Below are 27,541 nucleotides of genomic sequence, written 5' to 3' on the forward strand. Positions count from 1 at the left end.
AGCACTTTACCATATAATTTAGAGGAGGCTTAGGCTTCAGAAGAAACGTACACTTTCTATAAGCCACAATTTAAAAAGAAAAAATTTTACAGTAATAGATAGTGTCTCTGTTTAGCATGCTAACTTATAATATGGTGTCTGCAACTTTTTAAAATTGTAAAAGTAATTCATACTTGAAACAAAAAGTCAAATAACGAAAATATCCAAACTTAAAATGTTCCCCTTACTTTCACTCCCACACTCCAAACTACTATTATCAATTCTTTTTTTTAAATTAATTAATTAATTAATTTTGGCTGCACTGTGTCTTACTTAGTTGCGGCACGCGAGATCTTTTAGTTGCGGCATGCGGACTTCTTAGCTGCGGCATGCATGCGGGATCTAGTTCCCCGAACAGGGAGTGAACCCGGGCCCCCTGCATTGGGAATGTGGAGTCATACCCACTGGACCACCAGGGAAGTCCCTCAATTCTTAAATTGGAAGTTCATCTCATGTTCGAGGAGGAAGGGTGGATCAAGATTTATGAAGAGGGAAGCGATGGGCGAGGCATTTTCAAAATTTACCCAATTTTTTACTCTATCTTGATTTTTATTTCAAGGGGGAAAGTATGACTTCTGAGCGTCGTACTTTATTACAGCTTTATTACTTTATTACTCTGTATAGTTTCAAAGTCACATGACAGCTGTTTTTGGTTTCCAGTATTTTCTAACCCCGATTCTCTTTTGTTGCAGAGCCAGATCACATTAATGGACATACCCGTGTTTAAAGCCATCCAGCCAGAGGTCTGTACCTTGTTCTTTACACTGTGCTACTAATGCTGGGGCTGGGAGGGGAGGATTTAGTCGGCCATGTTAGACTGACTCAGTTTCCCGGTTTCTCTCTTGAAGTCTCTATAAACTCACGTTATTGATTTAAGCCCCCATTAAAGAGAGCATCCAGGAGCTTTCCATTCTCAGAGGTGCTCACTCTTTGAGTCAGGTGTTTAGGTTCTCCAGAGGATGTCACTGCATTTGGCCCCCTCTGGCAGGGCTGTGGGCAGTCGGTGCCTACCGCCTTCACACCTGAGTCAGGCCTGGCCACACTGATTCCTTTGCCCAGGCCACCTCTTCTGGAGATGCTCACTGTTGAGACAGAGATGGGAGAGAACATCTCCTAGAGAGCCTTCTTTCTGTTGATACCAAATGCTGGTGGTTGCCTTGTTTCTGATTTTGAAGCCAGTTGCCGCAGCAAAACACATACAAATTCATGTTAAAAGCATACATATATTTTTAGAAACAGCATATTCAATAAAGAGAAAAAAAGTTGATTTTAGTCTTCGAAAAAAAATCCCTGGAAATGTTTAGCAGTTGATAATGAGGCTTTACAGTTATTTTAGACAGGATTCTGGTTTTCTTATCAAGTAATAGAAATCCATTTCGAGTAGCTGAATAGGCAGAAGAAGAATCTGTTACAAGCATAAAGGGGGCACTTTCAGAACCTGTGGCATGGAGTTCAGGCAACCTGAAGAGCCGAGCAGGACGCAAGCCCTCTCCCTGCTCCCTGCCTCTCCTCTGCTTTTCCCTCTCCTCTGCTTTCCCCTCTCCTCTCTCTCCTGCCCTCTGTCCTGTCTGCCCCTGTGGTCCAACCTGGCCTCCCCGAAGGGCCCATATTTACGTGATGCCGTGGAAGCCCCCTTCCACACCTGAACCAGCAAATCTTAGTCCAGCCCCGCTGAGACCCGTGTCCGGTGCTGGTTCAGAGACTCAGGTCAGGAGTAGGTGGCCAAGATGAGCGAGAACAGCTGAGAGGACCCAGCCTTGTGAGTGGGGTGCAGATTTCAGAGAAGCGGGGTGTGGGGGGTGGATATGTCAAAACTATGGTGTGAATTCCAGAACACCACTCTTAACATGATGCCCTTCTTCTTACAGACTTTGAGAAGAACAGCATATTTTAATACAAAGCCAGACAAAGGATCCAGGCCTTCCTAGAGCTGGCATCCAACCCACCACACATCAGGGGGAAACTAGTATTGCTAGCTGCACTCAGCATTTGTGTGAAGACGTGGCAGTGATTTGTATTTCGGTGTGTGTGTGTTTGTGTGTGTGTGTGTGTGTGTGTTGTATTCATTAGGTTTTGGGGGCAGAACTATGTTTGCTTTTTTGAACTGGCTGACTTCAGTCTTTTTCTATTTTCTTCCAATGTGGGATTACACATTCTTTCTAATTAAAAACAAAAACAAAAACAGAAGACAGCCCAACACACTACATGTTGGAGCCTCTTGGGGAAGTAGTTGTGCGATGGTTGCCTTAGTTCTCAGCTGAACCCGGCTCTGCTTAGCTTTGATCTGGAGCAGTTTAGACGCTTGGATCTTTATTCTTTGTCCTGAGCATCAAGGAGGACAGCCCAGCCTGCTGTGAGCCCAGGGAGGCTGGGGTGGCTGTTTGGGCTGACTGTAGGAGGGAAGGGATGGGGAATTCTTCAGAGGCACAAGGAGGGGCAGACTGAGACTTTTCCCAGGGCACTGCAGTTCGGAAGGTGCCTCTTTCAGGGCATATCTCGTTTCAAGTTGTCACAAGACATTAAGGTGGAGATGTTTTGCTTTCAAGACCAGCTTGGAGCTGTGGTTCTCAATCGTGGCTGCACGTCAGAATCACCTGGGCAGCCTTGGAGACACGGGGTGCCTGGACTCCACCCTAGACCGTGGAATCTGAGTCTCTGGGTTAGAGTCTAGAACACAGTCAGCTGTGTTTTGTATAGAAGCTTACCAGGTGATTCTGCTGCAGAGTGAGGATTAAGAATGAACTGCTTCGAGGTATCTGGAGAGACCCTAAACTTTTATGTCTTAGATCTATGATATGTTAGCTAAAGACGGAAGAGTTTATTACTCATTGTCATTGTCAAAAGTGTGGTTAAAAGGAGCACCCTGGGAGCTGTCCCAGATTTCCTGCTCTTGTTATTGCTGTTAGCAGACTGAAAACTGCAACTTTTCCCCTTGATGATGTCTGCCACGTTATGGCTGGACCACCCCAGCGTCGGAAGCACATGTGTAAGGGACACTTGTGCGTTTGATGTAGACGAGACTTTCCAGGAAGCAGAGGCCAGCATGTGAGAGCAAGATGGGCATTGTGAGTGGTCTGGACTCCCAGAAGATCAGGAAACCTGCGCCTTTCAGCCCTGACTGTGCATCAGAATCACTTGAGTTCCGTAAAAAAAAAAAAATCCAGATGCCTAGGCTTTATCCTTGGAGATTCTGATTCCATAGGGTTAGAGTGGGGCTGGGAATCCATTTCAGTCAGTTGTAGTCACTATTCTTTTTGATGCATAAATTACCCTGCCTCTAACCAATGGGAGCCCTTTCATGTCATCTCCTGTATCCTTTTAACATGATCCCATTATTTTTTGATAGCTTCCTTGCTCTTTGATACAATAAGGTATGCTAATTTCCTGCTGAAGACCTGGAATCAGGCATTCCCTCAGGAGTCCTGGTTCCTTTTAGTGGAGGGTAGTATTTAGAAACCTGCAGTCTGGGTGAGAGGATGTTCATTGCTACTGGATTGCCACTGCTTTTAGGCCTTTTTGGTGGACGGGGCTAGGAAATATTTATTTTTTAAAAGGAAAAGTCATGAGTTCATGATTGGGTAGGTAGTATTATTTCTCCACAATCCTTCCTTCCCTCCTCATCCTTGTCATGACTTCCCTGCGGGTGGTGTATATTTCCTCACCCCATGGACTTTGTGCCTGGCCCGTGACTTGGGCACAAGTGATGGGATGCAAGTGGTGAGCTGAGCCAGTAAGAGGCAGGAAGCTTCACCAGCCGTCTCGGAACCTCCACTCTCTGTGAGGGACCCATAGCTATTGTGCATTTAGCCCGAGTCCCCAAATGAGGACATTAAAGATGACCTGACCCCGACCCAAAGCCTGAATTCCAGCCTAACCTGGCACAGCCCAGCCAACCCAGCAAAGATTAGCTGAACTGCAGTCACTCGCCTGACCGATGAGCATGAAATAAATGTTGTCATTGTGAGCCTCTGAGATTTCAGGATTGTTCGTTATATCACTTTATCATGTGGAAACACGACCAATACAATGTTCATCTTTCCATCTTACATTCCAGGATTCAAATCTAACATTCCAGGATTGTTAATTCCCTTGGTTTTTATATGTTTTCTTTTACACTGACAATTCTGGTTTCTAACAACAATAAATAATGACTTTTTTGTATTACCCCATGATATATATGTATAATAGTTTTAAAATAACATCAGTATTACTATTGACCAGCAGACTACTAGTTAAATTTGAGCATTTCTTTGCAGTTCTGTTTGTCTTTAGTTTCTTTTCTTCTCTCCCTCCTGCCACTTACACATGCAGGTGGGCCTCCCTCCTTGGCTTCTCCCAAAGGTCTTTGGAAGCACCAGGGCAGAGAAGGAGTTTATGCTCACTTGGTTCTGAAGGGCTGCATCCTGAGAGACCCTGTTGTAATCCCAGTGCCTGGAACACAGTAGATACTCAGTTAATATGTGTTAAATGAGTGAAGAGTGACTGAATGACTGAATGAGAGGAGAAGCACTGTAGCAGAACATTATCTGACCAAGTTTAGGCGCATTGCCAAGGAGGGCGTACCAAGTAAGGGGACGTGATTACCCGGTTGCCTGTTTTGCGGTGTAACCACTTCCCCCAAAGCAAGGGTTTTTTCTGGTGAGCTCAGTCTTTGAAGATTCAGATTTCCAACTGCTGTTGATAACTGAGGGTAGAACTGTGGCTTCTGCTCATTTCTGCAAGGGGGACTGCAAGAGCATCGGCCCAGGGCTTAGAGGAAGCCAGGCAGATGGTGAGTTGAGGATTGGCAGAGAGCAAGGAAAATGGAAGTTAGCAAATATGGAACCATAACTGCCCAGTTCCCCAGTGACTCCAACAAGTGACCAATTTTATCAAAAACTGGCGAGTTAAGGCAGATACAACTTTGTAGCATAATAGCTCACAGCTGTGTTTAACTTACTAGCTGTGGCCTAGAACCCTATCCCCACCGTGGTGGATTGGGTTGCATGGTGGGTTCCTGGCTGCCATGGCTCGGGGTGGGGGCTGCATTGTGAAGGAGGACTTTCTGAGGGGTCCTGGTGGCAGCAGCCTTGGGAGAGGGTACATTTTCAGGGTGGCAATTTTCCCCCTAGCCTTACCTACCAAATCTGTCTGTCATTATGCCCACCTCCCAGCCTGTGGAATTGAAGGCCCAACAGTTTCTCAGAGACCAGTTTGAACGTCGGAATTGTTTTTGTCATTAGTTTTAACGTGGAGCATCAAGGGGGAACTGCTGTTCTTAGAATGTGCTGAAAATGTGCACGCTCTGTGCTTGACTCAGCCCACTTTCTATCCAAGCCCAGCTGCTAGGCCCACTGGTGCTGCCCGGTGTGCTGGAGAGCACGCGCTCAGTCTGGCAAGGCAGGGTGCAGTCCCAGCTTCACCCTTCCTAGCTTGGACTGTGGACAAGTTACTCATTCTCCCTCCTTATGCTTCAATTTTCTCAAGTGTAAAATGGGGGAACCATAGTTTTCACCTTACAATGGGCGTGTAAGAACTCAGGGCAATGCCTGCGTATGCTAAGTTCCCAGTAACTTGTGGCTGTAATTTCTCACCGGTGCATATTTTGAACAGGTTCTGTGCATTTTTAAAATATTTATTTTTATTTATTTATTTGGTGCACCGGTCTTAGTTGCAGCAGGCAGGCTCCGAATTTGTGACATGCACACTCTCAATTGCAGCATGAGTGTGGGATCTAGTGCCCTGACCAGGGATGGAACCAGCCCTGCTGCATTTTTTAAAAATTAATTAATTAATTATTTATTTGGCTGCATTGGGTCTTCATTGCTGCATGCAGACTTTCTCTAATTGTGGCGAGCGGGGGCTACTCTTCATTGTGGTGCGTGGGCTTCTCATTGCAGTTGCTTTTCTTGTTGTGGAGCACGGGCTCTAGGTGCGTGGGCGTCAGTTGTTGTGGCATGTGGGCTCAGTAGTTGCGGTGTTTGGGCTCAATAGTTGTGGCTTGCGGGTTCTAGAGTGCAGGCTCAGGAGTTGTGGTGCACGGGCTTAGTTGCTCCACGGCATGTGGGATCTTCCCAGACCAGGGATCGAATCCATGTCCTCTGCATTGGCAGGCGGATTCTTAACCACAGTGCCATGAGGGAAGTCTGGGTTCTGTGCATTTTGTTTTTGTTTTTTTGTGTGGTACGCGGGCTTCTCACTGTTGTGGCCTCTCCTGCTGCGGAGCACAGGCTCCGGACGCGCAGGCCCAGCGGCCATGGCTCACGGGCCCAGCTGCTCCGCGGCATGTGGGATCTTCCTGGACCGGGGCACGAACCCGTGTCCCCTGCATCGGCAGGCGGACTCCCAACCACTGCGCCACCAGGGAAGCCCAAGGGTTCTGTGCATTTTGGACATGAGATCATGCTCCAAAGAACATTCAGTGATGCCTGGGTGGGAGCCAGTGGCCCAGAGGAGGTGATGCTCTGAGTATCAGAGTGGTTAAGAGCACTGTACTTGGAATCCTTCAGACCCAAGTTCACACCCTAGTTCCGTGGATGGCAGGGAGGCTGCAGTCTAGATGGAGACTCACACCATGGTGACCTGGGGGCCATGCGAAGACTGCATGGGAAGACTCTCTCTGCCTTAGAGTCAGGACACTGGCACTGAGCCTTGAAGGCTGAAAGGGATCGTATCTGAGGGCTGATTCAAGGAATGGGATGGGAGTGGGAAGGGCATTTCAGGCAGAGTGAATAACTCACTTAAAAGGCAGATAGTATATTTACCAAAGTTTCACACTACTTTTAGTGCCTGGCTTCTGGGGAGAAAAACCGGTGAGCCCATTGTTCTCTCGTTCTGTGTTCCTCAAGGGCATGGCTTCCGGGGATGTGGGCGTGCTCACCAGAGGTCAGTGTGTCATTCTCTTGCTGACTGGCAGCTGGGGGTGTGCAGGGTCTCAGAGGCATGTGGATGGGTGTCCAGCAGGCCCGAGTGTGATGGAAACAAACTGCGGTGGGTACCAAACTCAGTGAGGTAGAAGGTGTCTCCATGTGCCTGTGTTTTCCAGTCTTGCTGTTCCTGCCGACATTGCTCCATCCCCGCTGTCAGATTTCTCAGTAGTCAGGCGGACCTTCACTCATTCACTTCTTCATCTGTCTGCTGTGCCACATGCTGGAGAGACAGAGGCAGAGGGTCGTGGGCACCATCCAGTGAGAGTGAGGGGCGGACGTGTAAACGGACAGTGGACAAGAGGCATTTGGGGCTGGCACGGCCTCGAGGAGAGAGTGGCGGGTAGAGGGGTCAGAGCTTTAGCTTGTTAACCTTGGGGGTTCATGGAGGAGTTTCAAAAGGGGAGTGACATGGACAGATTTGTATTTTAGGATGTTCGTTCTAACTGCGGAGACAGAGCCCACTGCAGTCAGGGAGACCGGTTTGGGGAGTGTGCAGCCGTGGGTGGGAGGCAAGGGTGGTAGTGATGGTGGGGAGGGGCCTGGCCCTAAACTGAATAGGGGGCTGCTGTGAGGGCCGAGGCAAGAAGACACAGCAGACAGAGGGGTGCACTCTGCGTGTGGGGAGCAGAGGGAAGAGCAGAGGGCAGAGAAGGAGGCAGAGGAAGTGGCCCTGGAGGCAGGAGGAGGCCCAGGGAGCCCAGTGTCCTGAAGTCGAGCAGGGTGGTGGGCAGCGTTTTGTCCAGGGGAGGGAGGCCAGGAAGTCCTGGAAGGAGAAGGATTTCAGAGTTCAGGGTCAGAGGTGGGGTCGCTCTGGCGACTGTGCTTGAAGGGGTGATGGCTGTGCTTGTGGGTAGCTGAGGTGGAGGGGGATGAAAGTCTTTCCAGGGGGAGGTTGAGGTGCATTGTGACCCAGAATTGAGAGGACACCACCCAGTGTACAGACCTCCCCGATGGCAGGAGAGGTGGGAGGAGGAAACTGTGAGCCAGAGCTGAAGGCGAGAGCATCCTGGGCACAGGAGCCGATGGCAACGTGGAGGGGAGATGGAAGGGCCCAGAAATGGTTCAGAAGAAAGCTGTAGGCCTAGACTGGAGCTTTGTGAGGGAAGGAACCAGAGTGTCACCAGCACCTGACACTTGGGTTTGAGGCACAGGCCAGGTGCTGAGTGTCAGCGGAAGGCAGGCAAGGGGTGTTCCAGTTGGGCATGCATCCTGGATCCTCACTCCCCTCCTCCCTGCAGCCCTGGAGGGAGCCTGGGATTTAAAGGGAATATGTATATGTATAGCTGATTCGCTTTGTTATAAAGCAGAAACTAACACTCCATTGTAAAACAATTATACTCTAATAAAGGTGTTAAAGAAAAAAGTTACCTCAAAAATAAATAAATAAATAAAGGGCAGATCCGGTGAGAAGGAGGCGGTAGAAGCTCATTAAGAAATGTTTTGGGAAAATGGAGGCGGTATCCAGATAGAACGCTTGTCCCTGGGGGGCACTCACTTTAGAGAGATTTGTTTTCACCCTTCCCCAAATCAGGGCTTGAGTCCTTGGGGCCTGGCTGGACCCGCATCTGCTGGTCTGCCGAGGAATGGAAGACTCCCCACTGAAGTACACGGTTTCCTCTGGGCCACATGACACGTTGCAGTTCAGGAAAACACTGCCTGTGGGTTCAGGAACCTGACCCTCTGGCCTTTTGTCTGGATGCCATTTGCTTGCTCTGAAGAAGCGGGCATTCCAGAAAGCAGAGGTCAGTGTTGGATGTCGGACAAACCCTGTGTGTCTTTGCTGCTCCTTGGAATCACAGCGTTTGGCCCTGGGAGAAGGGAAGAACGTTGCCAGCAAGGCAGTTTTTTGTAAAGAGGAGATCGGTTTCGCTGACATCACTAAAACCCCTCTTTCAGGTCACATGCTGGGCCATTTTCTCAGACCATTTCCCTCCACTGACCCAGCCTAGCCTAAGCCACTGCCATCTCTCCTCCGATCACATCTCCCCACGTTCAGTCCCGGCCCCTCAACCTCCTCTCTGTATTCGGAGACATCTTTCTAAAGCCAAAATCCGACTGTGTCCCTGTCCTGCCTAGAACCCTCTGAGGTTCAGTGCTCCTAGGATGCCGACCTGCCTCTTTTACCCAGCCGGCCAGGCTCTACATGATGGGTCAGCAGTAGACCTCCGGCCGCAGCCCACCGCTCCATGCTGCCCCGCAGCCTCCCTGGTCTCCCTGCCTTCCCCCGTGCTGTGCTCTCCACCTGGAATGCCCACCTCTTCCCCATCACAGGCAATTCCTCCTCCTCTGTCAGGAGATGGAGTGAGCAGCTTAGATCTCAGGGTGCTGCAGGTTCCCCTCGGTTCCCACTCACCTCACCATCTACCACTGCTCATGTACAGTGCTCTTCACCACTGTGCTGAAATGTCACGACTTTGGAAAGTCTGAACGATTAGTGTTTCAAGTCTGTCTCCCTCCTAGATTATAAACTCCGCGGATGCAGGGATCATGGCAGTACCCCATATCCTGTGACCTAGCACAGTGCCTGCTGTTATTTGTTGAATATATGTAGGATGTAGTAGTAATAATAATAGTAAGGTCCCTGAATACTCTTGATGTCTACGCTATCCTGCCTCTCTTTGTTAAAAAAACGGAATCAGGTAGTAGCGGGTAAGCCAGCTGCCCTCCAGTTGGGCCGAGGCCTGGGGAGGATGGCTCCAGCGTTTCAGTGTTGATGTTAGTTAGCAACAGAAGCCTGAGCAGCTGTCTTTCTCATCTGTTACTGCTCTGAGTTTGCATTTGTTATTTGCTTCTCATTTCCTAGTAATCACTCTATCCTTTGTAAGGATTTCTTGTCACAGTGAAAACAAAGTGGGAACGGGCTTTCCCCCAGCTCCCTTCATGATGGAGACAGAGGTTGGAGTCCCTCTCTGGGCCCCAGAGAAAGACCTGCCTGAAGGGTGGGGAGAGCTGTCTGGGGCAGGAGTCGGGTCTGGCTGCAGACATAGGCCAGCAGCACATTTGATCCAATGAAACCAACACTGCAATTTCCAGACTCATTTTTTTTCCCTTCTTGAGTGTGGGTATGACATTAATGCTGGTTAGAAACCAAATTTCCCTTTAAATGAATTAATAACATAAAACAGAACATTTGGCGAACAGCTGTTTTCGTCCATGGGGACTTGCCTCCTGGTTGCGATTCTGTCTGCGAGAAAAACAGGGTTCACTTAGACTCTTGCTGCAGGAGCAACTGCCTGATTGCAGGCAGTTTGGTGGGATGGGAGGCTCACGCTTCGGAGGCAGGAAGATCTGCATTTGAAGCCTGGCTCCGCTGCTCTCCAGCTGTGTGATCATGGCAGGTTCATTTACCTCCCTGGGCCTCGTTTCCTTAATTGTAAAATGGAAATGATACCCGTCTCACAGTGCTGTGATGCTTCAAGGAGATCACATGGGCAGGCAGCCTGGTGCACAGCAGAAACTCAACAAGATATTTCTCCTCTTTTGAGAGAGGTCAGTGATGTAATAAGGAGAAAAGCAACAACAGGCTAATAAGTCAAGCTTAGAAGGGCCCTGGGCCCGGCAGTGTGTTGAAATCTCAGAGGAAGGGCCTTTTGTCACTGCTGTTCCCTAACTCCAACCACAGTGGCATATTATGGGGTCAGTACTTGTCAGGAGTTGTTGGATGAATGAGAGGCAGGTAGAAAAGCATTTCTTTCTGGGCTCTGGAGTGAGAAGGACTAGGTTTGTATCTCTGGGACCGTGCTTAAGTCACTTAATCACTCCAAGGCTCAAGTCACATGTCTGCAAAATGGAGCTGATGATATGACTACCTCAAAAAGTTGGACATGAGGATGGAGTGAGATTTTTTCAGCTTTATTGAGGCATAATTGACATATAATAAATCATGCGTAAATAAAGCCAACAATTTGATGAGTTTGGATATATGTATATACATGTGAAACCATCATCAAATCAAGATAATAAACATACCCATCACCCAGAAAGTTTCTTTGTGCTCCTTGCAGCCCCTCCCTCCTCTCCACTCCCACCGCTGTCTTCTTAAAATCAGGTAATATAAGTCCTTAAAATGTGTTCTTCTATTTCAAAATGGTTTTGGCTATTCTAGTCCTTTGCATTTCCATAGGAATTTTCAAATCAGCTTGTTAGGTTTTACAAAACTTGCTAGGCTATGATTGTGATTGGGTTGACTCCATAGATCAATCTGGGGAAAATTGGCGTCTTTATAATACTGCGTCCCTGGAACCATGAACATAGTATGCACATCCATGTATTTAGGTCTTCTTTAAGTTATTTTAGTAACGCTATATACTTTTTAGTGTATAGGTCTTACACATCTTTTGTCATATTTATTCCTGTTTCATTTTCCATGCTGTTGTAAATGTTATTTTATTTAAATTCCAATTGTTCATTACTAGTTTATAGAAATATGACTGATTTTTGTAAATTGACCTGTATCCTACAACTTTGCTAAACTCACTTATTCTAGGAGCTTTTTTTTGTAGATTCTATAGGATTTTCTACAAGATGATGATAGCTCTGTGAATAACAACAGTTTAATTTTTTTCTTTCTAAACTAGATGCTTTTATTTCTTTTCCTTGTCTTATTAACTGGCTGTAATCTCTAGTACCATGTTGAGCAGAAGTGATGAGAGCAGATATCTTTGGCTTGTTTCTAGTCTTAGAGGAAAAGTGGCCTTTCATTTTTAAGTATGATATTAGCTGTAAGCTGTAGGTTTTTCATATGTGGCTTTTATCAGATTGAGGGTGTTCCCTCCTAATCCCAATTTGCTGAGAATTTTTGTCTGGAATGGATATTGGGTTTTATCAAATGTTTCCTACCTCTATTGAGATAATCATATGTTGGTTTTTTTTTTTTCAGTCTGTTGCTAAGGAGAATTACATGATGGATTTTTTGCATGCATTCCTGTGATAAACCCCACTTGGTCATGATGTAGAATCGTTTTTGTATATTGTTGGATTTGATTTGCTAAAATTTTGCTAAGAATTTTTGCATCTGTGTTCATGATGAGGAATACTGGTCTGTATTTTTCTTTCCTTGAAATGTCTTTTTCTGGTTTGAATATCAGTTTTTTAAATATCTGGTTTTAATATATTTCTGGTGTAATACTGACCTCATAAAACAAGTTAGGAAGCATTCTTTCCTTTTCAATTTTCCAGAAGAGTTTATTGGTAGAATTGGTATGATTTCTTTTGTAAATATTTGGTAGATTTCACCCGTAGAGCCACCTGGACCTGGAATTTTCTTTGTGGAAAGGTTTTTGTTTTTTCCTTTTAAATAGACTACTTTTAAGAGCAGTTTTAGCTCACAGCAAAACTGAGCAGAAATTAGAGAGTGTTCCCATATACTCCTTGTCCCCCCCCAACCCCCCCCCCACAACCGTCTTTTCCACTATCAACATCCCCATCAGAGTGGTACATTCGTTTCATTGATGAACCTACTTGACACATCATTATTACCCAACATCCATAGTTTACATTAGGGTTCACTCTTGGTGAACCCTTGTACATTTTATGGGTTTTGACAAATGCATAATGACATGTATCCACCATTATAGTATCATACAGAATAGTTTCCCTGCCCTAAAAATCCTTTCTCTATTCATCCCTCTCTCTCCCCCTTGGCAACCACTGACCTTTTCAGTGTCTCCATAGCTTTGCCTTTTCCAGCCTGTCATAGAGTTGGAATCATACAGTTTTATGGCCTTCTTTCACTTAATAATATGCATTTAAGGCTCTTCCATGTCTTTTCATGGCTTGATTAACATTTCATTTTAGCACTGAATAATATTCAATCGTCTGGATGTACCACAGTTTATCCATTCACCTGTCTTACTGAGAGACATCTTGGTTGCTTCCAAGTTTTGGCAATTATGAATAAAGCTGCTGTAAACATCCAAATGCAGTTTTTTTATGTGTAGGTATAAGTTTTCATTCCTTTTGGGTAAATACCATGGAGTGCAATTGCTAGATTATTGTGGAACGGTTTTTAACTATGAATTCAATTTCTCTAATAGATGTAGAGTATTCATGTAGTATATTTCTTTTTTTTAGTGAGCTTTGGTTGTGTTTTTCAATGAGTTTGTCTATTTTATCTAAGTTGTTAAATTTATTCCCATGAAGTTGTTCATAATATTCCCTTACCCTTTTAATATCTATAGGATCTGTAATCATTTCCACTTCCTCATTCCTGGTATTGATAATTTGTGTCTCCTTTCTTCTGATCAGTCTGGCTAAGGTTATCAATTTTATTGATCTCAGAAAAACAACATTTGCTTCCATTAGTTTTTTTCTATTGCTTTTATGTTTTGTAATTCATTGATTTCTGTTCATATTTTTTTAAAAAAACATTTCCTTTCTTCTGCTTACTTTGGGTTCAATTCACTCTTCTAGCTTCTTAAAGTGGAAGCTGAGGTCAATGATTTGAGACCTTTCTTCATTTCTAATGTAGGCATCTGGTGCTATAAATTTCTTTTTAAGCATTGCTTTAGCTTTATCCCACACATTTTGGTATTTTGGACTTCCACTTTCATTCAGTTCAAAATGTTTTCTAATTTTCCTTTTGATTTCTTTTTGATCCGTGAATTATTAAAAATGTGTTACTTAGTTTCTAAGTATTTGGGGATTTTCTAGGTATTTTATGCTATTGATTTCTAATTCCATTGTGTTTAGAGAACATACTTTGTATGGTTTGAAATTATTTTAAATTTATTGAGATTTTATGTATGGCATAACTATGGTCAATCTTGATAAAGCTCTGAGTGAATTTGAAAAAAATGTGTATTCTGCAGTTTTTGCATAGAGCACTCTATGAATATAATTGAGGTCAAGTGGGTTAATAGTATTATTGAAGTCATCTATATCCTAACCTAACTGATTTCCTACTTATTTGTTCTATTGATTATTGAGAGAAGAGTATTGAAATCTGCCATTATAATTGTAGATTTGTTGATTTCTCTTTAAATTCTATCAGTTTTTGCTTTATGCATTTTTAAATTCTAGTATTAGCTGCATAAACATTTACAATTAGGCCTTCCTATTGAATTTACCCTTCATCATTATGAAATGACCCACCTTATCCCTGGAACTATTCTTTGCCCTGAAATCTACTTTGTTTGGTAATATAGCCATCTTTCTTTTGATCAGTGTTAGCATGTGCCATGGTCTGAATGTACCTCCCAAACTCGTATGTTGAAATCCAGACACCCACAGTGATGGGATTAGAACATGGGGCCTTTGGGTGGATCCCTCATTATTGGGATTAGTGCCGTTAAAAAGAGACCCCAGAGAGCTAGCTCATCCCTTCTACCATGTGAGGACACAGTGAAAAGATGAACCAAGAAGTGGGCCCTTACCAGACACTGAGTCTACCAGCATATCCTGGACTTCCCAGTCTCCAGAACTGTGAGAAATAAATTTCTGTTGTTTATAAGTCACTCTATTTATGGTATTTTTGTTATAGCAGCCTGAACAGACTAAGAGAGCATGATATATATTTTTCATCATGTTACTTTCAACCTATTTGTATCTTTATATTTAAAGTGGGTTTGTTGTAGGAAGCATATAGTTGAGTCCTGCTTTTTTTCCCAATCTGACCACCTCTGCCTTTTAATCGGGGTACTTAGACTGTTTATATTAAATGTGATTACTGATTTGGTTGGATTTAAATCTATTCTTGTTCCCTCTTTCCTCTTCTTCTGACTTCTTTTTAAGTAATTGAGCATATTTCATGATTCCATTTAATCTCTTTTATTGGCTAACTAGGTATAATTTCTTTCAGTGGTCGGTTTAGAGTTTATAATATACATCTTTAACATATAACAGTTTACTTTCAAGTGATAATATACCATTTCATATTTAATATGAGAACTTTAGAAGAGTGTACTTCTATTTACCTCTCTCCCATTCTTTGTAGTATTGTCATACATTTTACTTCTACATATGTAATAATCTTCTCAAGACATTGTTCTTGTATTTGCATTAAATAATTATCTGTTAAAGTCCCTTATCTTTTAAAGAGATTTTTAAAAGTATGGATATTTGTAGTGAGGTGGATGGACCTCCAGTCTGTCATACAGAGTGAAGTAAGTCAGACAGAGAAAAATACCGTATGCTAACACATATATCTGGAATGTAAAAAAAAAAAAAAAAAAAAAAAGGTTATGAAGAACCTAGGGGCAGGACAGGAATAAAGACGCAGACATAGAGAATGGACTTGAGGACACAGGGAGGGGGAAGTGTAAGCTGGGACGAAGTGGGAGAGTGGCATGGACTTATATATGCTACCAAATGTAAAATAGATAGCTAGCGGGAAGCAGCTGCATAGCACAGGGAGATCAGCTCGGTGCTTTGTGACCACCTAGAGGGGTGGGATAGGGAGGGTGGGAGGGAGATGCAAGAGGGAGGAGATATGGGGATATATGTATATGTATAGCTGATTCACTTTGTTATAAAGCAGAAACTAACACACCATTATAAAGCAATTATACTCCAGTAAAGATGTAAAAAAAATAATAATAAAAAATAAAAGTACATATAGTAAAGTGCACAAGTCTGAAGGTACAGCTCAATGCATTTTTACAAAGTAACAAACTATGTAGCTGCCACTGGATCAAGATACGAAACATACCAATACCCCAGAAGCCTACCTCATGCCCCTCCAAGCCATTAACTACCCCCAAGTGTGATTTATTCTAGCTTCTATCACTACTAGTAGTTTGTCTATTTTTGAATTTTATATAAGTGGAATCACATTGTATCAATATATACTTTGTATTGTTACTTAACATTATACGCGTGAGACTTATCGTGTTTGTGTGTGTAGCAGGAGCTTTATCCTTTTTCATTTCTGTATAGTATTCCATCCATTGTATGAATAGACCTTATTTTATTTATCGCTTCCAGTGTTGATGGATATTTTTGTTGTTTCCAGGTTGGGGCTATTGTAAATAACGCTGCCACAAACATCCTTGAACATGTCTGTTTTTGGACATAAACACCATCACTCTTGAATATAATTTCCAGGAATGGAATTACTTGGTCATAAGGAATGTGTATGTTCACTTACTAGTTACTGTCAAACAGTTTTCAAAAGTGTTGCACATTCCCATCACCAGTGTGGGAGAGTTGAGCTGTTCCGCACCTTTGCTGACACTTGATATTGTCAGGGGATGGAACAACAGTGAACAGAGAGCTCCCCTCAGTGCATTATCCTTCTTTCTGGGGCCTTGGGCCTTCCTGGCTGCTTTGGTTGCTCTCTAAGATCTTTAAATAGCCAGGTTTTTGTTGTTGTTACTTTATCCAATTTTTATGGTTAATCTGATACTAGTTACTTTGTCATAAACAGAATCAAAAGCCTCTTTCTTTATTTTGAAAACTATCTTCTGCAGAAAAAAGTTATTTTTCTCAAATCATGTTAAGGTATCATTCTACTCCAAAAGTGTGTATGTTGGCATGAGTCGCATACATCTGGGTAATGACAGTTATCATTGTCATTGTGTTATCTAATATTTTCCCTTTGAAAGGAATTTATGAGAGTGTACCTTACCTTTATGATTATGTACTTCTGTTTGTATTGGCAGTGATCCTAGCTTAAGTCAAAAAATGTCAAACAAAAAGAGTGCAATGAAGCTTACATAGTCTTTGGTCTTCCTTTCATAACCAGACATGGAGGCTGCAGTGATAGGACTCTTGTCAGTGATCACATGACACCTGCAAAGGGGAAGGAGTACCCACCTCCCAAAGATTCCTAGGGGAGGGGAGACCTTATTGGGAAGAAGAAGCCTTGGAAAGCCTTGGAAAGGCTGAACATTTTCCAAAGCTCGGATTCACCGCAACACAAAAGCCTTGTTTTGGAATACCCTTCAGAATTGCTTATTGCTTTGCCACGCAAGAGAAGTCAGGAGGGAGCTTGGTGAAGCCACATAACCTGGACGTGGCTGAGCTGAGCTGTGGCTCGGAGCTGAGGAAGGAGATTAAAGCAGTTCTTGTGTCAAATAATATCATTTCTAGAATAGCTGACCCATCTTCTGGTATTTTGAAATAGGGCATGGAAAGAGTCAGTAGTTGTGCCGATTCTTTTGAAATTCATCGCACAATCTGCTAATGATAGTCTCAGAGCAGCCAGCTCCTGTTGCTGCCGGTTACCTGCGTGTGGTCAGCATCCAGGAAGAATTCTTATATTGCAAACCTCTTTGAGAAACTTCCAAGTCTTCACGAATGGCAGGCAGTTTCCTTGCCAAACTACATTTTGACTGAAAGGAATGTCAAGGCTGTCTGTGCACGGATGAAGCATCTGCTTCGTCTGGCAGCACATCTGGTTTTGTAGCGTTGATGAAGCAAGAAGGCCCACCTGCCCCTGTGGCTGGGCCTTTCTGTGCCAGCGTGTGTAGATGTCAAAGGCTGCAGTGGTCCTGAAAGCCTGCTTTGAAAGCCTGCAGTCTCATAAGAGCTGGGGCCTGGGGTTACTGCCTTCCCAGGAGGTCTTGCTATGAAATGGAGCAGACCACAGAGCGGCTTCAACTACCCAGGAGTTCGCTGGCTCTCCGAAGGACGAGTCTTGAAGTACCTGACCAAACTTCAGACTGAAGTTCTACTTTTTTTTTCTTTGAAAGTAAAGGAAAACACACAAAACAGAGAAAGAGGGATTTATTCATGACTTGGCTTACTAGATGTTTTTGGCCACGTGAATGAGGTAAACCTTTCATTTCACCATTATAGATGTTTCTGAAAAAATGGGCCGTTTCGGCCACGCTTTCCTCTAGAAGAGGAGACTGTGCCGGACAAGTCTGTGAGCTTTCTACTGCTGGGAGAAATGTTTGTGCAGCCCGGGAGTGGCAGAGTCATGCTAAGTCCTCAGCAGCAGAAATCTGGAGATACCTAGAGCACTGTACTTCTCTTTGGAGGGAAAACACGCAGAGGGAGTCTGGATTCACAGTCCTTCCTTGGGGGCAACTCTTCAGTGAAGGAGACCTTGACATTGCTTTCCTCAGTGGGTTGAGAGAAAAGAAGGTGATGCAGCGTTGATTCAGTTGGCCAGCTCTTGGAGAACAGTGCTGGTCCTAGACATCCGATGCTGGCTGACTCTCATCAGTGGGCTTTGGGAGTGATGATCTGGTGCCACTGCCTTCCTCTGGGAGCCAGGGTTCAACGTCTGTTGGTAAACAAAAACGTCAAGTCGACTGAGCCTCAGGGTGTCACGTGTCAAGGAGCGTTGTGTATGTTGGATGTTGAGTGTTTCACAATTCCAACTTTGTGTTCAGTCATAATATCTATAGCTGTGTTTATTGGGTGCTTGCTGTGTGTCAGTCACTATTCTAATAATTTTACATGAATCGGACTACTGAATATTCACAACGATCATATATAAGGTAGGCACTTTTATTATCTTCATTTTCAAATGAGAGGCCAGAGAGGCTAATCGATCTGCCCATTGTTATAGGCTGGTCAGTGGTAGAGTCAAATTCGAACTCAGGTGGTCTGGCTCGAGGAGCCACACACTGACCCCTGGTAACTGCCTCTCTCGAGCCGGACTGCCGCAGGATCCACGGGACAGTCTTATCAGCACAGTTTGGATTTCTTTTAATTCTTTTTAGGAAGTTGGTGTTAATTTTTTTTGCTTGATAAAAATAAGAGAAATAATTTCTGAAAAGATTTTTCATTTAAACTTAATGAAAAAATAAATAGTGTAAAAACTTTCACATAATTTTGTGACTCACATTTCACTGAGGAGGGAGCCCATAGCTTTCATTAGATTCCAGAGGGCCCTGAAACCCAAGCCTCGTGTGTCTTTGTCTCTCAGATGCTTGGTGCTGGGCACGTAGTATCTGTTCAGTAAATTGTCGTTGACTCACTGACTGAAAACTTGCTGTGGTTAAAGGGTTGAGCCGCCACCACCTGGATCACTCATTTTTTCCAATCACTTTACTTCCTGTGGGCTGATACAGGATTCCGCTCACTCGGTCAGGAGTTAGTTATTCGGCACCCACTCTAGCCAGGTTCCTCCTTAGGAGCCGGACACGCAAAGGTGAACAAGTTAGGCTCTTAGGTGCTATTCCTGCGAGTTGCTAATGGTCTAGGGAGGGAAGATGGGCAATTCAACAAGTGCCTCTATAAAGAACAGTCAGGGCTCCTGTCCGGAGCGTTACTTGTGCCACAGGAGCCCATGAAGGAGCATCCAGCTTGGCCTGGGGTCGTGTAGGGGATCAGGAAAGCTCGTCTGAACAAATGGTGTGTAAACCTGCACCTGAGGCGCGAGGTGGAGGTGGTCAGGTGCAGGGGAGGAGGAAGAATATTCCTGGCAGAGGGGGCAGCCTGGGCCGAGGCCTGAGGTGAGAGACCCAGACAGGGAGGACAGGGCGCTGAAAGAAATCTCCCGTGTGGCTGGGTCACGTGCAGATTCTGGGCACCTCAGTGGCTGATGGAGGAAAAGCAGATGATGGGGGGTGGGGTGGGCACTTGGGGAATTTGATTTTGTGGGTGTTGAATTTGAGGTGCCTGTGAGACACCCACAGGAGGTGCCTCGCGCCAGGAGCATGACAAGGCAATTAGATCACTTCACTTCTTCCTCAGAAGGTTTATTTATTTATTTATTTTTGGCTGAGTTGGGTCTTTGTTGCTGTGCGCGGGCTTTCTCTGGTTCTGGCGAGCAGGGGCTACTCTTTGCTGCTGTGTGTGGGCTTCTCCTTGCAGTGGCTTCTCTTGTTGCAGAGCACGGGCTCTAGGCGCGTGGGCTTCAGTAGTTGCAGTCTGTGGGCTCAGTGGTCGCAGTGTGCGGGCTTTAGGGCGGATGGGCTTCAGTAGTTGTGGCTCGCGGGCCCAGTAGTTGTGGCTCGCAGGCTGTAGAGCACAGGCTCAGTAGTTGTGGCGCACGGGCTTAGTTGCTCTGCAGCATGTGGGATCTTTCCAGACCAGGGATCGACCCCATGTCCCCTGCATTGGCAGGCGGATTCTTAACCACTGCGCCGCCAGGGAAGTCCCTCTCAGAAGGTTTAAATCGGTCTATTCTGTAGACCTATCTGCATGCCCTCCAGCAGATTCTAGGTTCTCGGGAGCTGCTGATCCTGGCCCTTTCTAGAGGAGGACCCCTAGGCTTGTGAAGAGATCCTGACAGCTGACTTGCCACTGGAGACTTCTTAGGGGTCAAAGTGTCCCTGAAAGTTGGGACACTTAGTGGGACCTGGGAAAACAAAACACCTGAACAAGCAGCCTTGAGAGAGGTGGCCCTAGTGATAACCAGAGCAGCCAGGATGGGGTGCATCTTGGATAGGATCCCTGGTTGCCTAGAACCTTACAGAAAGGAAGGGGAAGAGTCAGGGCCCTAGCACCTTATCTTTGGGGAGATTGTGTGGCATACTGGTTAATAGTGTGAGTTATTGGGCTTCCCTGGTGGTGCAGTGGTTGAGAGTCCGCCTGCCGATGCAGGGGACACGGGTTCGTGCTCCGGTCCGGGAAGATCCCACATGCCGCGGAGCGGCTGCGCCCGTGAGCCATGGCCGCTGAGCCTGTGCGTCCGGAGCCCGTTGCTCTGCAGCGGGAGAGGCCACAACAGTGAGAGGCCCGCGTACCGCAAAAAAAAAAAAAAAAAAAAAAATAGTGTGAGTTATGGTTCAGACAGAACTGAGTGGAGATCTCACTCCATCACAAACTAGCTGTGTGAATTTGGGCAGGTTCCTTAACATCTTTAAATCCTTGTTATCTCATCTATAAAGCAGTGATGACAGTAGTAGCTACTTCATAGTGCTGTTGGGAGGGTTTGTGTGATGATGCATTAAGTCCTTACTTAGCCCTCTGGCTGGAACATTAGTGCCCAGTAGGTGGCTGCTGCTGCTGTTCCTCGTCTTCCTCTTTTTCTTCTTCCTTAAATTGTTGTTGTTACCACCCAGATGTCTCTCTGAGATGGATGCAAACTGGTCTTGAGTCTTGAATGCCAATCCTGTGAATTTAGGAAGGCCAGATCTTTCTCCAGATCCGTGCAGGTCCCTGGAGGCTTATTCCTAGCACGTACATCATTTCTGCACCAAACCACAGTGATGGAGCAACAACTCTGCGGCTTCCTCCCAAAGAATCTGCCACTTAAAGTGCTAGGGAGCCATGGAGACTTCTTGGAAAGGGAACCTTGGGACCCACATTAACAGCTTTAACAGGCGCTGTAGGATCACTTTCTAAAATACCAACGGCTGCACCCTCGCTGTGGGTCCTTTAGCTGATCCCAGCCTCTTCCCAGCTCTTTGTTCCCCTCTCAGGACCATCCATCTCCCTTCAGAACAGATCAGAACAGATCCAATCCCCAGCTTCTGCAGCCCAGTGTGCGGCTTTAGATCCTTTAAGGTACTCAGCCGGACAGAGCACCTCCATCTAACAGGACCACCCTTCGTTGAGGACCGTGACTGTAAATAGTCCCTTTTGGGGGGGATGGGGAGAAGAGGTCATTATTATTTTTATTGATGGTCACAAATGCTGCTTTGCTCTAGGCCCCAGGAAAGAAGAGTTGGCAGGTGCAATCTACTGAAGGGGTGGAGCTGAGGCCATGGGTTCAGTGGCCCACCTAGGTTGAACTGGCCTCGCACTTGCTGCTGTGCAGCCTTGGGAAATTCGATTTGTTTCTCTGCGTCGCTGAACCTCTGAGCCCAGGCTAGCTTTCCCTTCCCGAAAAACTGCATACCCTGGGGCATATGTCCCCAGGATGTCCCCAGGATGCCTGTGCGATGAAATGCTCTCCTAATCTCCACCCTTCCCACTTTTGAAGGATTAGCTCACAGCCCTGACTTCATTGACCTTTAGCTACATAACCCCTCTGCAGGGAAGCAGGGAAGCAAAGCTGCACATTTGGGAACGTCAACAGAGTCCAAACTCCCTCGGAGTTGGAAACTGGAAACCAGGTCCGGGTCTCTGGTTCCTGGCTCCTGACTCTTCCAAGGAGGTTCCTGGATTCCTGTTTGATTGGTTTCCCTGAGAAAGGGGCTTTCTAAGCCTTGCCCTCCGTCAGGCTGTCCCTCCCCTTCCTCACCCTTTCCTTCATTGAGGCCACCCAGGCTGCTGGGCTGTGAGAACAGAACAGTGGGAGACCAGGTGATGTTTTTAGTTTCAAGTAACAGAAAACAGCTCAAGCCAGCTTGACAAAGGGGAATTTGCCAATAAAAAGGGGAATTTGCTGTAAACCTTGGGGTGTCTCATGGAACCCAGAAGTGGAGAGAGGCTGGAATCTGGGCTCAGAAACCTGGCCAGACTAGTCTTTCCTCTCTATCCTCCATCCTTCCTCAGCTCCCTTTCTCAGGGCTTCTGCCAGCTCCCTCTGACTCCCTGGTAGGCAAGGGAGGCACAAGATGACTGCCCTAAGCCCTGGAGGCTGACTCCGTTCTCTCTCCCTGCACCTGTAGTCCAAATTCATACACAAGGAATTACTGATGGCGCGGTGGGGGTCGAGTTCATGTCATCCAAGGTGACTACCCCTGTGATGGGGTCGAGGGCAAGGTGCAGTTCCCAGAGAAGTAGGAATGGTCAAGAGCTGGGCAGACACCCCAGCGTGCGAGTAATGGGGAACCAGTGTCCTTCAATGTCCCCTTGTCTCAATACATCATCTGCCTCTTGGGGACCTTCTGGCTCTGAGACCCTATCTGCTCCAGTCAGCACCCTTCGTGTTTGTACTGTGTGGGCTTCTGAATGGAGCCTGAGAGTGGGGTGAGGGGTTGGTGCCTGGGAGGAGCCGGTTAAATGAGCTGTGGCTTCTGCACATTGATGCCCCCAGATGGTCCATGTTCAGACAGCCTTTATTTGCACACGGCTTAGGTCAGATGTGGGACACTTGGCCATTAAGAAGGGAACGCTGTGTAGCTATTTGGGGTTAAGAAAGATCTCCTTATGCAGGAGCTCATTCTGCATGTTAGTAACTCTTCCTGTGGTTTGTGTGTGTGCCTCTTTGGGGGATGAAAGTCAGCCTCTGGAGGACCCAGACAGCCAGGGGCCAGTCTGGGCCATCTGGGTCATGGAAGGAGTCCTCTGGGGTGGAAGGAGTCCCAGAGCCACCGCCGTCCCTTCCCCCTGGGTGGTCATGGCAGTGTGGCCAGGACAGGGGCTCTGCCTTGGCTGGGCAATGAGGGGTCTGCCCTGGGAGCTGGGGACACGTGTGGTGTCCCCGGACCGACAGCCTATTTTTTACGGAAGTACTTTTCCTCCAGACACTTAGAATTCAGTCCGTGTGTATTAGACAAATTATATATCTAACTGGAAAAATCTAACTGCATTTTAAATCCTTTTCTTATAACTGGCTGATATTTAAAAAGCCATTTTGGTAACTTCTGACTAGGTTTGTACCTGTATGCAATTGAGACAGTTAGGTTGATGTTTAAAAAAAAATAAATACTGTTTAATAGGATTTTGCATGCCAAGATTGAGGCTGAATGTCAGAGCATAAAAATGGGTTTATATGTCATGGGGAGATTACAGACAGTCCCCTCTACCCCTGGCCCCCCTCTCACAGAGTGGTCCTGGCAACCCCTTCCTGCCTATAAATATTTGGGGTTGCCTCATTGGCATGTCAGCATGGGTGAGAAGAAGCCAGATGATTTTATGATCTATAAATGCAGGCACCAGACATGCTCCGAAATTCATTAGTGTTTGCTTGTCATTACAAATGGCCTGGGTTGTTTGCCTTCTGACTAGACGGGTGGACAGTCAGGGCCCAACTGCAGGGCGTGGAGGGCTCTGAAGTTCTGACTCTCTTGGGAAATGAAAGTTTAAAGCAAACTTTTAATTTATGGCTGGAGATTGTTCCCTTCTCTTGAGCGTAGGTCTTGAAAATTTGACTCTTTAGATGTAGATTGGCTTTTCCTTCAGTGGAAAATATGAGATTCTTGGATGAAAACTACTCATAAAATAAGTTGTGATCTCTTGTTTTTTTCCCTTTTTCCTCTTCTGCATTGTGGATAAACTTTTTGGAGAGGGCAAGCCTCTCAAAGTGTTATGCCCAGACACCTCTGTGCGCGGCAGAATTTGCACGTCTCTCCCCAGCCCTGTCCCATTCCACAGAGCACAGCCCCACTCCTCGGCCACTTTTCCCTCCTCTTGGACCTGGGGCACTCAGGGCTCAGGTTGTGGCCAGCCCCTGCCTACCTGCCTACACCCCCAGCGTCCATTTCAGACCCCAGATGACCCCTTGAGGTGATTGTGAGGCTGTGGGAGGCTCTGAGCCTCTGCCCTCTGGTGTGGAGGCGGTCAGAGCAGCGCTGAGCCGTCTTGGCTGTGTATTTGCTGAAGTCAAGGTATAGTCAGCCCTTGGAGTCTGAGTGGCATCTGGAGGAAGGCTGATGTGCAAGGGGGCCAGTGTGTGGTCTCCGAGTGGAACTGTGGATTTTTTTTTTTTTTTTTTTTACTGGTACGCGGGCCTCTCACTGTTGTGGCCTCTCCCGTTGCGGAGCACAGGCTCCGGATGCGCAGGTTCAGCGGCCATGGCTCACGGGCCTAGCCACTCTGCGGCACGTGGGATCTTCCCGGACCGGGGCACGAACCCGTGTCCCCTGCATCGGCAGGCGGACTCTCAACCACTGCGCCACCAGAGAAGCCCGGAGCTGTGGATTTGAATGTAGTTAGAGGAGCCGTTCTTCTAAGCAATCTTCTTGTGGCTTGGCTAGGCGTTCCTGGGCCTGCTGGGGACGGCGGGTTCCATGCTTACCGTTCAGTCATTCGGCACACATTGACCTGAATGTATCACGTGTGAGGCTCCCTGCCTGGTTTTCAGGGGACTCGAGGGCGAATGCAGAATCCCTGGTCTAATGGGGAAAGTAAGAAATATATGTAAATAATGGCAAGGGCCACACTGAAGGGGACAGACTGAGCACTGTCCGGGAGTGGGGCCTATACTCGTAGCCGGGGTAGTGGGCAGAGCATCCTGGAGGGGGTCCTGTTTGTTCATGGCCTGGAGAGATCCGTGTGATTTGGCCACAAGATCAGAAGAAAGGGCATTCCAGGTTGAGGGAACAGCTTGAACCTGGTAAGGCAGTTGGGAAGGACGTGGCCATGTACAGGGACCAGTGAGCAGATTAGTTTGCTCAGAGCAAAGGAGAGGGGAAGGGTGCTGTACAAAATTAGATCAGAGAATAGGGTAGTCCCATTGTGGAGGACTTGAATGCCATGCCCGGGGCTCTTGGGACTTGGTTCTATAGGCAGAGCTGTGCTTCCTTCAAGAAGCAGAACAAGCAGCAGCCACAGTTCGCACAGGCCCTACGGCCACAGCATGCCCTGGACCAAAACCATGATTCTTTCCCCAGAATCCTGCTGTGGTCCCCACCCCTGGGATGGCACCCCTGTCCACCCGGTCAGGCCAGGAACATGGTGTCTGTCATCGGCGACTCCTCTCTCCCATGTTCTCTGCCGCTAGTCAGTCCCTGCCCCGTCTCCCCTCCTTCCCCCTCTCTCTGTCCCCAGGGTCACCTCCAAGGTCAGGCTGCCCTCTGGACGCCTCCTCATCTTACATGCTCATCTCTATACGCACTTCTGCCCCTTCCTGCTCTGTCGCCCACCCTGTACTTCTTAAATCTCTGTCCACGTCACTGAGCTTCTTCAAGATTTCCACTGGTTTCCCCGGTGCCCATAGGATCTGTCCCGAGCCTGGAGGCCACGTGAGACCTGGTTTATTCCTTCCTGTCCAGTCCTCCCCACTCACTCTCTGCTCCCCCTGCTCTGGCTTCCTCACAGGCCCTCGGATCTACCCCCAGGCCTGCGCGCCGGCTGTTGTCTGCCTGCGGTGCCTGCCCTCCGTGCCGCTCCTGTCCCCGTGACCTGGCTCGCTCCTAGTCCCCTGCTCCTCAGCTGTGCCAGCCCCCCATTACTCCTTGGAAGTTGTCCTTAGGCACTTAGCAACACGTTCTTAATTAACGCCTGTCTTCTCCACTGGAAGGCAAGTGCCACGCTCACTGCTCGATCCCCCAAGCCTTGCACAGAGCCTGGCACGGGGAGGTGCTCCGGGAGACTAGCTGGCGTTACTGATTAGATGGGGCTGGAGACAGAGTTGAGGGGCGGCCAGGCCTGAGGTGGTGATCGGAGCCATGGCCTCACTCCCTGTCCTACAAAAGGTGGTGTCACACCTCAGAGGCTGTTGGCTCTGGTGGCTGAAAGGCTTCCTCACACTTTTAATTTCAACAAGTATCCCTGTATAGATCAAACATTTGAAAGGTGGTTTTTGTTTTAGCTTCTCAGGAGAGGAAACAGCTTTTCTGAAAGAGCCGTTCCTCCTGGCTGCTTGTGCACTGGCCTTCCCTGGTTGCCATCAGACAGTTCCAGTGTCAAACCCGAGTCACCCCTGTGATAGGTCCTGCTGCGGAGCCATTGCTGGAGTTTATCAGAGGTTTCACTTTGTTTCCATAAATCCTGCTCTGTCCAGGGGCTTCACGTTGCTTGTTATCAAAAAGAAAATTACCAGGGGTTGGGGAGAAGACTCAGTGTGACACGTAGAATGAAACAACTATTTTGATGAATGAAGACTTACCCTGTGGCCCCTCCTGCAGCTCTGCCTCGATCCAGATGAAGTCAGGCCTGGGAGCTGGGGTACAGTGGGGGGTGGGGGAGGATGTCCTTAGGGCGGAGCAGCCTTGAGACCCCGTGCAGCCTCCAGGCTCATTGTTTTCTACAACGCACCCCTACCGACCCCCCACCCCCACCCCAACCCCAGTTCAGCCTTTTCTGAGTGAAATCTGTCCACTCCCAGGCCCCCTGTCTGGTTACCTTATCTCATACCTCAGTGTCCCCCTGGGACCTTTTTGTATTAAAAGCTCAGGCTCTGGTTTCTGCCATTTACTGCCTAGATGAACTTGTATAAATGACTTCATCTCTGTGAGTCTCAGTTTTTCCATCTGTAAAATGGAATAGTAAAATCGACTTCATGGTCTGGCTTTGAAGCTTAAGCAAAATAAACTAGATGTAAGCACATTGCACAGTACCTAAAGTGTAGGAAACATGCAATACCTTGTGGTTCTCTTCCTTCCCTGACATTTTGTTCACTTTGTAACCCCTATAGTGCTATCCACTTTGCAGATACTCTATCAGTGTTATTCAAAATGTTGGTGAAAAATCATGGGAATAATGCTTGACCAGGCTGAAAGCACAGTGGTTAAGAGCTTCGGTTTTAGAGTCATACACACCTGGGTTTGAATCCCAGTTTTGTCACTTATTTGCTGTGTGACCTTGGGCAAGTGAATTATCCTCGCTGGATCTCAATTTTACTTGTGTGTAAACTGGGGGCAATAATAGCGCTTCCTGGTGAATGCCATTGTTAAAAGATTAAGGGACGTTAATGTAAGAAAAGTAATTCGCCTAGTGCCTGGCATACAGTAAGCAAGCTGAGCTGCTGTTGTTATTGTTTTATTATCATCATTATTATTATTCTCAGCCTGGGAACAGGACTGATCTTGTCTAGAAGTACCCTCCTCACAGAGTGAGGAGGAGCCATGGGGCTGGTGGTCGGTTATCTCAGTGTGCTCCCACCGTGTTCTCTTCCTGTCTGGTGAGATTGGGGGCCACACAGTTTGGGTCTCGGCCTCCCTGGATGTGTCCCTGGTGTCAGGTGGCCAGTGCTGCCTCTTTGG

At 46.8% G+C, this 27,541-nt stretch overlaps 1 protein-coding gene across 6 annotated transcripts in view; it reads left to right on the plus strand.

The window, feature by feature from the left end:
- RALGPS1 (Ral GEF with PH domain and SH3 binding motif 1) overlaps window positions 1–27,541 on the plus strand; it is a 281,611-nt gene that overhangs the window by 56,898 nt on the left and 197,172 nt on the right. For all 6 annotated transcript variants that reach the window (XM_065878490.1, XM_065878487.1, XM_065878484.1 and 3 more), the window contains one exon: window positions 732–782. In XM_065878490.1, coding sequence (XP_065734562.1) covers window positions 732–782 — 51 coding nt within the window. The remainder of the gene's footprint in view (window positions 1–731; window positions 783–27,541) is intronic.

This window comes from Phocoena phocoena, chromosome 6 (assembly GCF_963924675.1).
Source record: "Phocoena phocoena chromosome 6, mPhoPho1.1, whole genome shotgun sequence".
NCBI lineage: Eukaryota > Metazoa > Chordata > Mammalia > Artiodactyla > Phocoenidae > Phocoena > Phocoena phocoena.